Source organism: Stenella coeruleoalba (assembly GCF_951394435.1).
Source record: "Stenella coeruleoalba genome assembly, chromosome: 16".
In the NCBI taxonomy this organism is placed as follows: domain Eukaryota; kingdom Metazoa; phylum Chordata; class Mammalia; order Artiodactyla; family Delphinidae; genus Stenella; species Stenella coeruleoalba.
In genome coordinates, this window is record NC_137162.1 from 76395895 (window position 1) to 76408946 (window position 13052).

The 13052-nt window shown below is 37.2% G+C and overlaps 1 protein-coding gene across 3 annotated transcripts in view; it reads right to left on the bottom strand.

Moving 5' to 3' along the window:
• Positions 1–13052, bottom strand: part of RYR2 (ryanodine receptor 2) — a 719519-nt gene that overhangs the window by 106579 nt on the left and 599888 nt on the right. Inside the window, exons 72-77 of one of the 3 annotated variants that reach the window (XM_079900749.1) lie at positions 11559–11729; positions 10385–10444; positions 7472–7606; positions 4713–4757; positions 3823–3935; positions 606–702 (exon numbers count right to left, since the gene is read on the bottom strand). In XM_079900749.1, the coding sequence (XP_079756875.1) occupies positions 606–702; positions 3823–3935; positions 4713–4757; positions 7472–7606; positions 10385–10444; positions 11559–11729 (621 nt within the window). Of the gene's footprint in view, positions 1–605; positions 703–3822; positions 4010–4712; positions 4758–7408; positions 7607–10384; positions 10445–11558; positions 11730–13052 lie in introns of all 3 variants that reach the window. The other 2 variants (XM_079900747.1, XM_079900748.1) reach the window with 2 other exon arrangements.

Sequence of the window (13052 nt, forward strand, 5' to 3'; positions counted from 1 at the left end):
TATATGCTTATAAATTTTCCTGAGATGGCCCTTGGTCAGATTTTTAAATAGGTCCACAGCTCATAAAAAATTAAGACAATGGCTCCCCCGAGTGAAGCACTCTCAGTAACACAAGCCTCCTTATCAGCATGGTTGGACTGAAACATTCTACTTGCCGTTTATACTATATTTACCATGACTTCCTGCTCATCCTGTACCCAATCTATCATTCTCTGCCCTGTCTATGTTTAACAACCAGCTACTTTTCATTGGCTTTTGTCAACCTTCGATCTAGTTTTGGTGAATAATTCTTTATGGTTCAGCTTTTATAGTAATATCCTGGTTCTGAGGTGTCTGAAGGTGCTTTGAGGAAGAATTTAAAAGAATAATAGAGTCAAAGTTTAGTTAAATTCTGAATTGCTGGATGCTGATGAGATCTCTTTGAAATAAGAAGAGTGAATTTTTCCCTAAACACTGCATGCAATAACAATCGAGAAGAAAGTTTCCTAAGGCCCACACACTGCAATGATGTTTTCTCTTCAATGTTATGAGATAAATGGCTCACACCAATGTTATCCCACCAAGCCCAGACTTTCTTTCATCTTCTAACCCCATTAAAAATGTACCGCTAAATCTTCTATCAGTTTATCTTCAAAGTAATGTTCTTCCGTCTCAATCCAAGATTTTTCATATCCCTGAAGAAAGAGATTGACAGCCCGATGCCTAAAAGGTAAGCACAATTTCAAACAGTTATTTTTAATTAAAGTGAAAAGGTATTCAGTAGCACTTTATCACTGGATTATCTGTGCACTCAAAGAATAAAATAAAAATAAAATTCCCACTCTCAACTGGAGAGCAAGATATCACGGAGGACAGAGAAAGGTTTCTCAGATCACACACTGACATGGATTTAGTTATTTCTAGGTTTTGTAACATTGGTCAAGTTATGCAACTTTGTCGACTTTCACTTCTCTCATTTATAAAACTAGGATAACCCCATCTACGTGTCAGTTTTGTGAGACTCAAACTGAGATAAAGAATGTAAAGCACATTGGATAGATGCTCATTACATGGTAGCTCTTATGACATGAAGTGGCTCTGGATAAACGATGTTATGGAATTATCCAATGCTCCTGTTACCATTAGATACAGACCCTGAGGATCACAAAACTAAATGTATTAAGGGAACCTTATGGGAGTGTATATCCAAAGACTAAATCCTAGAATACTGATGATAAGTGGTTGCCTACGAATTAAAGAAGACCAGTGAAGACTAAAACCATAAGTAAAACTCATCGTGAAATTGATGAGATTTATGGCTAAGGTTCCACTCTAAGAAAATCATGTCAATGAGGGAACATCATAAGACAATACCAGACGTGTTAAAATGAGCCGGCGCCATTGAAGGATGGAACGCTGAGCTTAACAGTATCAAAGGCAGGCTAAGGAATCATGAGACATAAAGGTAGACAGGTTTATGAAGGGCCTTGAAATCCAGGGAGAAGAACCGTCAACACAGATGGAACGGCCAGAACTCGCCATAAATCCTTGCACGAGAGCGGCTCAACCTTACTGGTACATCAGAATCCCCTGTGGAGCCTTTAAACAGTACACATGCTAAGCCCTCGGATATTCTGATTCAACAGGTTGAGCCTTGGCTATTTCTCAAGCAAATGTGAGTGTATTTCCTAAAAGCACCAGGTCTGAGAATATTCCCACTGGAATAGGGGTACAATTTTGAATACGTTACATCCGAGACAGTGGAACGGCAGACTCCGTGACATCGTAGAAACTAGCTCGGAATCTGCTGTCATCAACATGATGTGAGTCAATAAAGGGAGTTGAAGAGGTGACCTTGAAGGGAAGGATGGTGATGTGAAACGGTTCAAAGGAAAAGTTGAACACCGTATGCTAACACATATACATAGAATCTAAAAAAACGGTACTGATGAACCTAGTGTCAGGGCAGGAATAAAGACGCAGACGTAGAGAATGGACTTGAGGACATGGGGAGGGGGAAGGGTAAGCTGGGAAGAAGTGAGAGAGTGGCACTGACATATACACACTACCAAATGTAAAACAGATAGCTAGTGGGAAGCAGCCACGTAGCACATGGAGATCAGCTCGGTGCTTTGTGTCCACCTAGAGGGGTGGGATAGGGAGGGTGGGAGGGAGAGGCAAGAGGGAAGAGATATGGGGATATACGTATACGTATAGCTGATTCACTTTGTTGCACAGCAGAAACTAATACAACATTGTAAAGCAATTATAATCCAAAAGAGTTGTAAAAAAAAAAGAAAAGAAAAGAAAAACTTGATGAAACTTGGAAAATGTCTGTATAGGAGGAACCAGAAAAGAAATAAGAATATGAATTCAAGGTCAATGTTCTATTTGACTGAACTGTGACACCATAATTGAGCCAGAGAATTCAGAAGCAGCACGTGGTTTGAGAAGGAACTCAAATACATTTTATACTTAGTGAGTGACGAGATGGCAAGGAATTTACCGGCCTTAGTGAAATCGAAAAGTTTTGTTTGTTTTGCTTTGTTAGTGGCCGGGGGCAGGGAGGAGTTACGTTTTTGTCTTGTTTTTTTTTTTTTTTACTCCCCAACTTACGTTATTCATTCATTCAAACACTTACTGAAAGTCAGTGCTCTAGGTGCTGAAGATATGAAATTGAACATAGCTCTAAAGGATCTCAAAGTCTGAATCAGAGAGACAAACAGCCCCAATACTATAGGGAAGTGCCCACAACTAGAGGTATTTAAAAGTTTCCTAGAAACAAACAGGAGGAAGCATTTTCAACTTGGAAGAAGTAGAAGGGCGTGGCTTGGTCAGAGATGGTCCAGAAAAGGGATGCAGTTGAGCTGAGCCTTGTTTAACAGACATGGGGAAGATGCCACTTGTATAAAGCTCAGAGTGGGAAACAGCACAGTTTCTTAGGAGAATCACAAGAAGGTGGAAATGGTACCCTGGGCTAGACTTCAATGCCACGGGTTACTTTTCTTTTAACAAGTGTATCTCCTGTATCTCTAGGAGAAGGTTGATGGGTCTGTCAAACGTGTTTACGTTATTCCCATAAGTTAGTTCCATATCAGTTCTTTTCCCCAAAGGCTAAATCATCACAAAAATAATAAACAACAATTAACACTGCTTGTGTTATGTTCAGTTCTAAGCACTGTGCATACTTCGACCCATTAAATAACCTGAACAAGTCTATGAGGCAAATTTTACGGTACAAAGTCAGGTAAGAACCTTGACCAAGGTCATGCATCCAGAAGCTGAGAGGTCAGGATTCAAATCAAGGCAGTCTGACCCCCAAGACTGAGTTCCTAATTACTCTATCCTGCCTCACATGTGTGAGCAGATCCTCCTGAGTATTTAAAAGTAATAGAAAACAAACTTATGGTTACCAAAGGGTAAAGGGTGGGGAGGGATAAATTAGGAGTGTGGGATTAACATACACACACTACTATATATAAAGTAAACAACAAAGACTTACTGTATAGCACAGGGAACTAACTATATTCAATATTTTGTAATAACCTATAAAAGAATCTGAAAAAGAATAGATTTTTATAAATGTATAACTGAATCACTTGAAACACCTGAAACTAACACAACTATACTTCAATAAAAAATAAAAGTCATTTAATAACGACATTACAGACCAATGAGAATACCCGACAAAGGAAAACAAAGTCAAGAATTACACAGAAAAGCCAATAAATCTTGTCCATCCTTCTCTTTGGACTATTGTTCTCGTGTTAAGGTAGATGCCTCCTATCACTTGTTAGGGGAAGAATAACTTGAATCCATTATAAACGTTAAAGAAATTCTGACCTTGGCAGATTATACAAAGGAGCCATCCGAAAGCAGGCAACCACTGCCCGTTTCCTCTGCTTAGAGAGCAGTTTGTGCCACACGGCCTTTTTCGATCTCTGAGGATGCTCGACCTGAGGTAGAATGACACAAAGACATATGTATTTAACCCCCCAAAGGCCCTCAAAAATACAGCTGCATCTTTTAGCTAAAAACTTTTAGAATTTCAATCCCAAAAGTACCTCCCAATTATTATGGGAAAACCCATGTCCTCAAAGTTACCCAATGCTAAATTTGAAATAGTTTCAAATGTTACATAGTTTCCTTAGTAAAAATACAATATTTTCCCAACACTGTGTACTTTAGAAACTATGTCATCTTTAAAAATCAAAGAAATATAAAACTATTCTATATAAAACAATTTTGTATCCTTTTCAGAATTCGGTTATGGTGCCAAAACATAGTTTTTGCCTATGCAAAACAATGAACCTATTCTTATTTATTTATCCATTTCCACTAATTTTATCATAAGAGCTACAACAGTAAACATAAACAGAGGCAGTTAAAGAAAATTCTAACGAAAAGTCCACTGGTCCTTAAAGAAAATTCTAACGAAAAGTCCACTGTTCCTTAATATAACAGGATGGAGAGATGACAAGTCTTTTTGAACACATTAGTAGGAGTGAGTAAAAGAATTTAATTTTGCAAAAATGTTAAAATATATAATTACTTTGTTAGAGAGGGACAAATGAGAATTCAAAAGTTGCAGTAAATGATGCAAGCAAGCTATGTGTTTAGCTAATGGTGTTTGGAATTTCAAGAAGAAAAAGAGATTAATTGTAAGTATTAGAGAGAAAAAAATCCCAGCATAGAATTCTAAATTAATTAGTAATTTCTAGGCAATTGAACACTGTACTTCCCGGACTGTAATATCTCCGGCGCATACATGTAGATTTCTGGAAGAAATAAAAACGTTACATTAGCTAAAAAAGCAAAACTAAATTTATTATCCTTTGCAGTAAAGGGTCAACATATGAATGTAATAATGCCTGAAGAAAACATTGAGAATGTTTGGATTACAGTGGTTTGGAAATTTTAACAAAACAATTTGTATAATTTGAAAGCACTTATTTCTGTGATCTTCTTCCTTCTATAGGATCAATAAACACTTTTTGATAATTATCCAGTTCAATTTTCTTCTTGGTTCTATTAAGCAAAACAAAACATTGTTGAGACACTGCAGGTGAAAACAATCAAGGGTAGTATTATTCACCTAGAGTATGGCATTCTGATCGACATGGGTGATAGTCAACAAACATAATTAACAAGGAAAGACCTTAAATAGTGAATTTTCCTATAAATCAAGTAAATAGATGTTGTTAAGATCTGTGATCCAAGGGTGAACATCAAGATGTGTCTTGTAACTGTTTGAACACCTGGGTTTGCTGCTGTGTTAGCCTGTCTGGAGTTTGAGTATTAGAAAATTCCAAGGAGACAGCTTACTGTACTAAGAAAAATGACCAGATGTACAGTACAAAATGTTCCATTGCAAAGGTCGCTGACCCTTGAGCCAGATGAAGTCTTTCCTCTGCACCCACTGTTTTTGCACCGAGTGTGGCAAATGAAAATATTCTTTGCAAACTATTCTATGACTCACAAATTAACATTAGAATAGAGGTATTAAAGGCATGAATTCTGCACACAGATATCTTGCAGTCTTTTCTATTTTTGATAACTGATGAGTTCTTTTTACTCATATTCTTAACATTTTGAAGAATAGTTGGCCATGAAAATCTGACCCTCTTACCTTTTCCTAGATAATTCCTACTTCTTTAAGGTTTACACAGGGATCACCCTCAACATGGCTAGAGTAAGTTTGGGTTCCTCCTATTCTCTCTTCAATACATTTTGTATCCTGGCACATCTGAATCACTACATATTTATCTATGTGGCCATATACGCCTCTAGAGCACAAGCCACTTGAGTAGAGGGACAGAATTCAGTCCCCAGCAGAGTACAATGCTGCCATACGGTAGTGCATGCAATAAATGTTCACGGGATAAACAGCTGCTCAGTAAAATGAATCTCACCACTTTACAAATAACATCATTCATTATGATCACATGTATTTATGAGTACATAACATAGGACTATAATAAAACAGGGTTCAATAAACTTCATTTAATGTATCTAAAAGTCATTCAAGCAAATCCAGATATGTGCATGAGACCCAGGAAGAATTAAAAACTCATGGTAGAGTAATGCTGTCAGAAATGGTCCTCTAGGAGCCATTTAATTATCACTGAGTAATCTTCCTAAATACATATATACTTCTGGAAACACAACTCCATGACTTTATATATCACTTAACATTTCATTACCTCAAATCTTGTCATCTGCTGATGGATGATCATTTATATTTATTTAATATTTCATGAAAATATTTAGGGAACCATTAAGTTGCCTAAATAGTATTTTATTATCATATTATATTATTAATATTATGGTGTTACATAACGTAAACACATATCGCTGGCCATATGGTGTAAGAGTATCCTAGCTTAATCTCATCAGGTGTAGTGATAAATTGCATGGCGCTGGAGAAGTTACTAGCACTTGGGGGGCATCTGAGTAAGAGGATGCTACACTAGATATACCCTTCGGTTATTTAACTGGCCAGGGCGGTGATAGGAGGTCATCGGATAATATAAAATAGGAATCAAAGAAACACGTTTATTATTGCTATGCTAGGAAGTTCTGCAAAACATTCAGATGACAACATCCTGAGGTGACATGGGGCATTTCATTATTTTATGTTCAGTGTCAGGTAGGTATTGTCATGGAGACCCGGTGACAGAGCACACTCTCGGGTTTACACTGAGCACCCTCAGTCTGGTGTTATTTTGCTGAGTGGACCTCGTGAGAAACAGAGACTGTCTCTGTGTTGCAGATATTTTTACCTAAGCCAGAAGATCCCTTATACAAAACTACGATCCACTGATGGATGACGTTTCAGATATTACTGGTTTGGGAATTCTTGAGCAAAGGTAATAAATAAGAAAATCAAATACACAGTAAGCTTTGTAGCTTAAAATAGAATACAACTGAAAAACGATATAAACACATTATTTTCACATGGCTCTAATACCAATGCACTGCTCTTCTCTAAATGTAACATATTGCTGAACTTGAGAAAAATTAGCTCAAAAATATTCAAAGGAAAGGTGAAATAAGTGACCTTAAATCCAAAATTCAAATATTAGACCAGGGAAAGATAGTATCTCAAACATGTTTTGATGAGCATCAATAGAAAAATAATACAGTTATAAAACATCTGAAATCAGGCATAACTCCTCAAATTTTTGTTAGAATGGCTTAAAATTAATTATATAATTTTAGTTATCTGTTTAATTTTAGAAATATTTTGAAAAAGACTATAAAACAGAGGCCTTGATCTCCCCAAATACATTATTTATCCGTGGTTACAAAAATTACAAGTTTGGAAATGCTGCTGATTAGATACTAAGGACTCCCAAGTCATAGATTCTTTGTAATGAACATGCTGGATATATATGTTTTCTGGCCCACAGTTAACAAGTTAACACACATCCTGTAAAAAAATATTTTTTATGGTTAAGGCAAATGTGATTGAATCAACACAAAATCTAACCTGTTCAAGATGAAAAAGCACATTTGCTATATCCAAGACCCTTTCCACTGTCTTCTCAGGATCTGAAGTGTCTTCTGTCCTGTTGGGTAGATCTTTGTAAAGAGCCATCTGCCATCTAATAGCAGGATCCTCCACCTGCAGAAAAAAAGAAAAACGTTCAAAAAATACAGTGTAAAGAGGGGAAGACACACTTCTGAAGAGTCAATCTATAGCTATTTACTGAGCATAGCACGGGGTGAAAACATGACGCAGAGATCAAGACAGAGAAGTAAGTACCTTGTACTCATGAAATTTATCGTCTGGTGAGGAAGGAAGACATCAAACAAACATTTACAGTTGCGACAAGGGCTACTAGAAAGAAATATAAGGTACCTGGAGGTTTAACCTAACCTGTCGGTGGTTGGGAAGATTTCCCTAAACAAGTGAAGTTTCAACTAGGATTTAAGGATGAGCTGGAGATGGTCAGGGAAAGCAATCTTTTATCTTTCTCTTTTCCTTTCACAGTCAAACACTGAGAGATTCACATATTTACTTTAGAGACCATGATATAGGATCACATTTATCTATAAATACAAGGATGCTACAACAGAGCTCAGGCTCACTGAAACAAAGATATGAATTAATATAAAGCAACGAAGGCCTACAAAACCACATTCTTGCAATAAACCAATCCACAGACTCTATTTTTTAATACTGTTAAACTTCCCGAGTGAAAGATACAACGGAATTCTGAATGTTTTTAAGAAATATTATTTTAAACCATAGAAACTGACAAAGACAAGCATCTTTCCAGGGATACAGCACTTCAAAGAAATAATTTAGATTAACTATGTCATTAAAAACGGGCACAGCAATACTCGTATGTTTCTCCACCCATTAAATATTTCCTTTAAAAATGGGAGACGGAGGGCAATGAAGCAGAAGTAAACGAACAACATCTAAAACTTCACAACTCCTAGCCTGAGAAAGTGTAGTTTGAAATGTTAAAACTAACTTTCATCTTACAGGCAAACAGAGAGAGAGCTCTGTGCACTGAACGACTTGTCAACACCATTTGTCTTTTGATAAAACAAAATGTTTTCCTCCATATACTTTTTTCATCTGAGGACTCTGGTACCTCTAGATATTATTCCTTCCAATACACAATCACTCCCTCTTGTCCTCAGGATTACCAGTCTTACAATTTCAAGACAATGTAGTCAAGAAAGAGCTGGGAACAAAAGAACTCATTGCTTGCAAGTCTGTATATACATGAGGGCCGTGGGGCCTATTTTTATATACATGGGGGCCTTGGGGCCTAGTTTTACGCCTAGCTTAAAAAATATAGAATGAAATGTCACAAAGAATAAGTATTCATTATGTCTTTATTTTCAGGTTTCATTCGTTTGGAGGTGAAATATTGGTTATAAATATGCATCCTTTTCAGCTTTTTTGTTCCTCCTGACTCCTCAATACACAGCATACATTGTCCAAAGTATCCCTACAAGTAACCTCTAGAATATAATGGAAGAATTTCCTCCTGCTTATCCAACACATAACTTTTTTTTTTTTTTTTTTTTTTGCAATACGCGGGCCTGTCACCATTGCGGCCTCTCCCGTTCAGGCTCCGGACGCGCAGGCTCAGCGGCCATGGCTCACGGGCCCAGCCACTCCGCGGCATGTGGGATCTTCCCGGACCGGGGCACGAACCTAGGTCCCCTGCATCAGCAGGCGGACTCTCAACCACTGCACCACCAGGGAAGCCCCAAGATATAACTTTTATTTGACTGTTTCCTGGGAGTGCTATAAACCCCTTCTTAAGAGGTAGTGAATACTTTCTGTCTCTATGTGGGACCATGGTTCTCAAAGTGTGGTCTCGAATTCCCTGGGGCTTCCGAGATCTTTTCAGGGGCACGTGATTGGCTCAAGTGCCCATGCATGTAGTATAAAATTGAGGTTCAGCTGAAGCCTCTATGAACATTTTGAATAATGTTAAAAATCTTTTTGCTATCTGCAAAGAGATCGTGCTCTTATAGGAATGAATCTCCTACTCTGTTCAAGTTAAAATTAAATGGATAATTGAGTACACAACAAAGTACACATGAAATTTGCTCTAAATAATACTTGTGCATTGTGAGTACTGTAAAAGCATGTATTCCAAAGTGTTAAAAGAAAATGAATATGGTTTGGATCTTTGGAAAGAAACATTTTAATACCCAGTAAGGGATACATTATACTATAGCCACTAGTTTTTGACATTTGGACATTTTCACAATTAAAAAAAAAATCCTCAGAAGGGACATCTGAATAGAAGCAAAGAGTTGAGTCAAAATAATAAATTGCTAGACCTCTCATATTACATAACAGGTCCTGTAAACAAATGAAGAGTTTATCCCTACTATGAAAGCATTTCCAAATAATGGTAAATGCTTGGACTACAAAAACTACTTTGAGCAAATTGTTTACCCACCATTAGAAAGTATGTGTTATCTTGGTTTCCATTCATGTTTCTCTTCTAAATGTACACTGGCTTTGCTATTACATTAATTCTTGCTATCTCGTATGTACTGACTCAAATACACTTATTTAATTTCTGAGCACTAGGTGTAAAATATCAAATTTTCATAGACACCTGTCTCCATGTCCCAAAGGTCCTCAAACTCAGCTATATGAAGGAAATTCCCAACCTCTATTTCAACTGGCGACATCTTTTTTCAAAGTTTGACAATCTCCGATGATCTACTTTAAAAATACATCATTTGTTATCTTGAGAATCATTAATACAAAAGGATCTGCAAGCAGGATAATGACTGATTAAGATGATATATTTTCACTACCTGACTTGTTAAAGTAACATTATTTGTAGTACTCTTCTAAAGAGAGATTAACTAGTTTATAGGTGCTAAGTGTGCTTTCTAATAATATTGGGCTTACCTTGCCTTGTAAGTGAATATTACTGCGGATTATATCTCGAACTTCATCTTCAGTGTCTTTCTGTCAAGAAATAAATGTTACCTAAATGAAGTCTTATAATGCAGCGACTGTCACAAGTCATTAGAAATAAACCTCTTGAAATAGTATATATTTGAATAAACATCTTTATAGGATTTAATACATGCAACAAATGTATTAAATCGCTCAGATAATGAATATCTGGGGCTTATCGCTCAGATAATTTTTTGATATTGCTGTGACTTGAAACAAGACAACCACCTAATTTAACTCCAGTGAAAGTGCCCTAGATTCAAGACAACTGGATTTCCAGTTCACAAGAAGTAGGGCAGAAGCATGTTCCCTTGGGTTCAAACAGAAGCATGTCTCCAGCATTCTCTGAAATCTCCACGAAGTCATGTTCGCACCCAATAACATCCCCAAGGATCCAGTAATACTGAGGAGCATATCCTGAGAAGCAAATATGAGACAAAAGCCAATGGGCCTGAATCTCTGCAGCTCCCTTTCCTACAATCTCCCTTCAATTTGCTCATGGTAGGGTCTCAAACTCTGGATATGAAGAGAGTTGCTTCAGGGTGGGAACACGGGAGGGAGAACATGTCCTCCAACTTACATGAATAAAAGACAGCAACCCCAATGTATATTTTTGAAAACTTGCATCCTCTCTGTGTAACCACGAAGAGGAAAACCAGAGACCATCAAGAAATCTTGAGAACTTCAATCTTGATGTTCACAAAGGAGAAAAGCTGCTGATTCAAAAGTCAAATTCGTATCTAACAACAATCAGCACAATACATTATGCATCTAACATTCAAAATCACTCTTCATAAGTCTGCAGAAACCTCTCATCACAAATTTGATATAGTTCGTATGAAATCCATTTTTTTCCACTACCAGTGACTTGTTGCCATCTTTTCTCTTTGGTTTCTGAATATGCCCTGGGGGTGATTAACGTAATTTAGAAATAAAAACAGCCTCCAAAAAAAATATCAGGCAGTCTTTGTGTCTGAGTCCTAGGGCCTGTGCAGAAAAATTGCTTAATAAAGCATTCAATGCAAATGAAATACTGACATAGAGCAGTGAGACGAAGGAATCCAAACACATGAGCATCTGGAGGTTGAATGATCATTCCCACTGGTAGGAACAGGAGCCTTACCAGACTAAATCGATTTTTGGCCAGAGCAATGAGCTCCTGGTCCCCAGGGGCACAGATGTTCAAGCCAATGGGCAGTAATCGCTTCAGGGCTGCCACGATAAGAGAGGTCTGCATGGAATACCGGTCTCCTTTGCGCTTCATTTTCTTCCTTTCCTGATCAGAAACAGCTGCCTACAGAACAAAGGTAAGTGTTGGAATCTGCAATGACTTCTTGCCTCATAGGACTACGAGCCTTTTCTAACTTGCCTGTAGTTTCCTCTTCCTCGTTTTCTGCTGGTCCCTATGGCTTAGGAATCCCACTGAGGACACCCTTTCTCTTTCCTTCTCAGCATCTCTTGCTGATTTTAAGTCCTGCTCTCAGATTCCCAAATCACTAGAATTTACTGGTAGGCATTTCTAGATAATCTTTTTTTTTTTTTTTAAGAAAAAAGGTTTATTTATTTTTTTGTTTCTTTTTGTTGTTGTTGTTTATCTGGCCACATCATGTTTCCTAACCATGGATTGAACCCAGGTCCCCAGCAGGGGAAGCGCTGAGTCCTAACCACTGGACTGCCAGGGAATTCCCTCTATATAATTTTAGAAGGAAAATGCACATTGCAATTGTAGAGGGGCATGTGAATGCATGAAAAATCCATGGTAATTCCAGATACTGCATGATTTATGATTTTTGGTGGTTAACAGGAAAAAAAATTAAGAATAAATGGTTTTTGCTTTGACAAATGCTTGCTTTGCAACACACACACACACACACACACACACACACACACACACACACACAGCATATGCAAAACTCTCATATATTTGCCTTTTACACAGGCTGAACACTTGTCTCCCCAGGGCCTTAATCTAGACGTAATATACTAATCAGTGTTACATAAATATTCAGAATTATCTCTGGATAACCTGTTTACAACTGAGAACAGCCATGATGCTTCAGGGTTCTCTAGTGATTTTGTTGAAAACTATGCTTGTGCCAGGGTCACCTCCAATGACGGAGTCTAATTTTCACTGGGTAGCGAGTATTCTTCTTTCTATTAAGAGGACATGTTCTAATGTTAAAATGAAAATAGCTGTCCCATATCCACTTCTTCATGCACGTTAAATTTCTTTGTAATAATAAACCAAACATTGAAGATAGTTTTATGATAATGATATACTGTAATAGTTTGGGGCTGAGAAATTCAGAAGATCATTTAATATACAAATGATTTGCTTTCCCCAAAAGAAGGCAAAATACATCACAACGTGATAATGAAAGAAGTTTTTTGCAAAGTGAAAGTACTGAAACATCTGAAATCAGATGGTAATGGTAGCTGATATGTTAATACTATATATTATATAATGTATTATATTATTACATATATAGTATATATTGATATATCAAACCTACAATATCTGAACCACAGTAATAAGAATCATATTCACTTTCCAAAGAGATGTACTTATCGTGTGGATCCCGCTTTTATCTGTACCAATTTGTAAGAAAGTACTGTC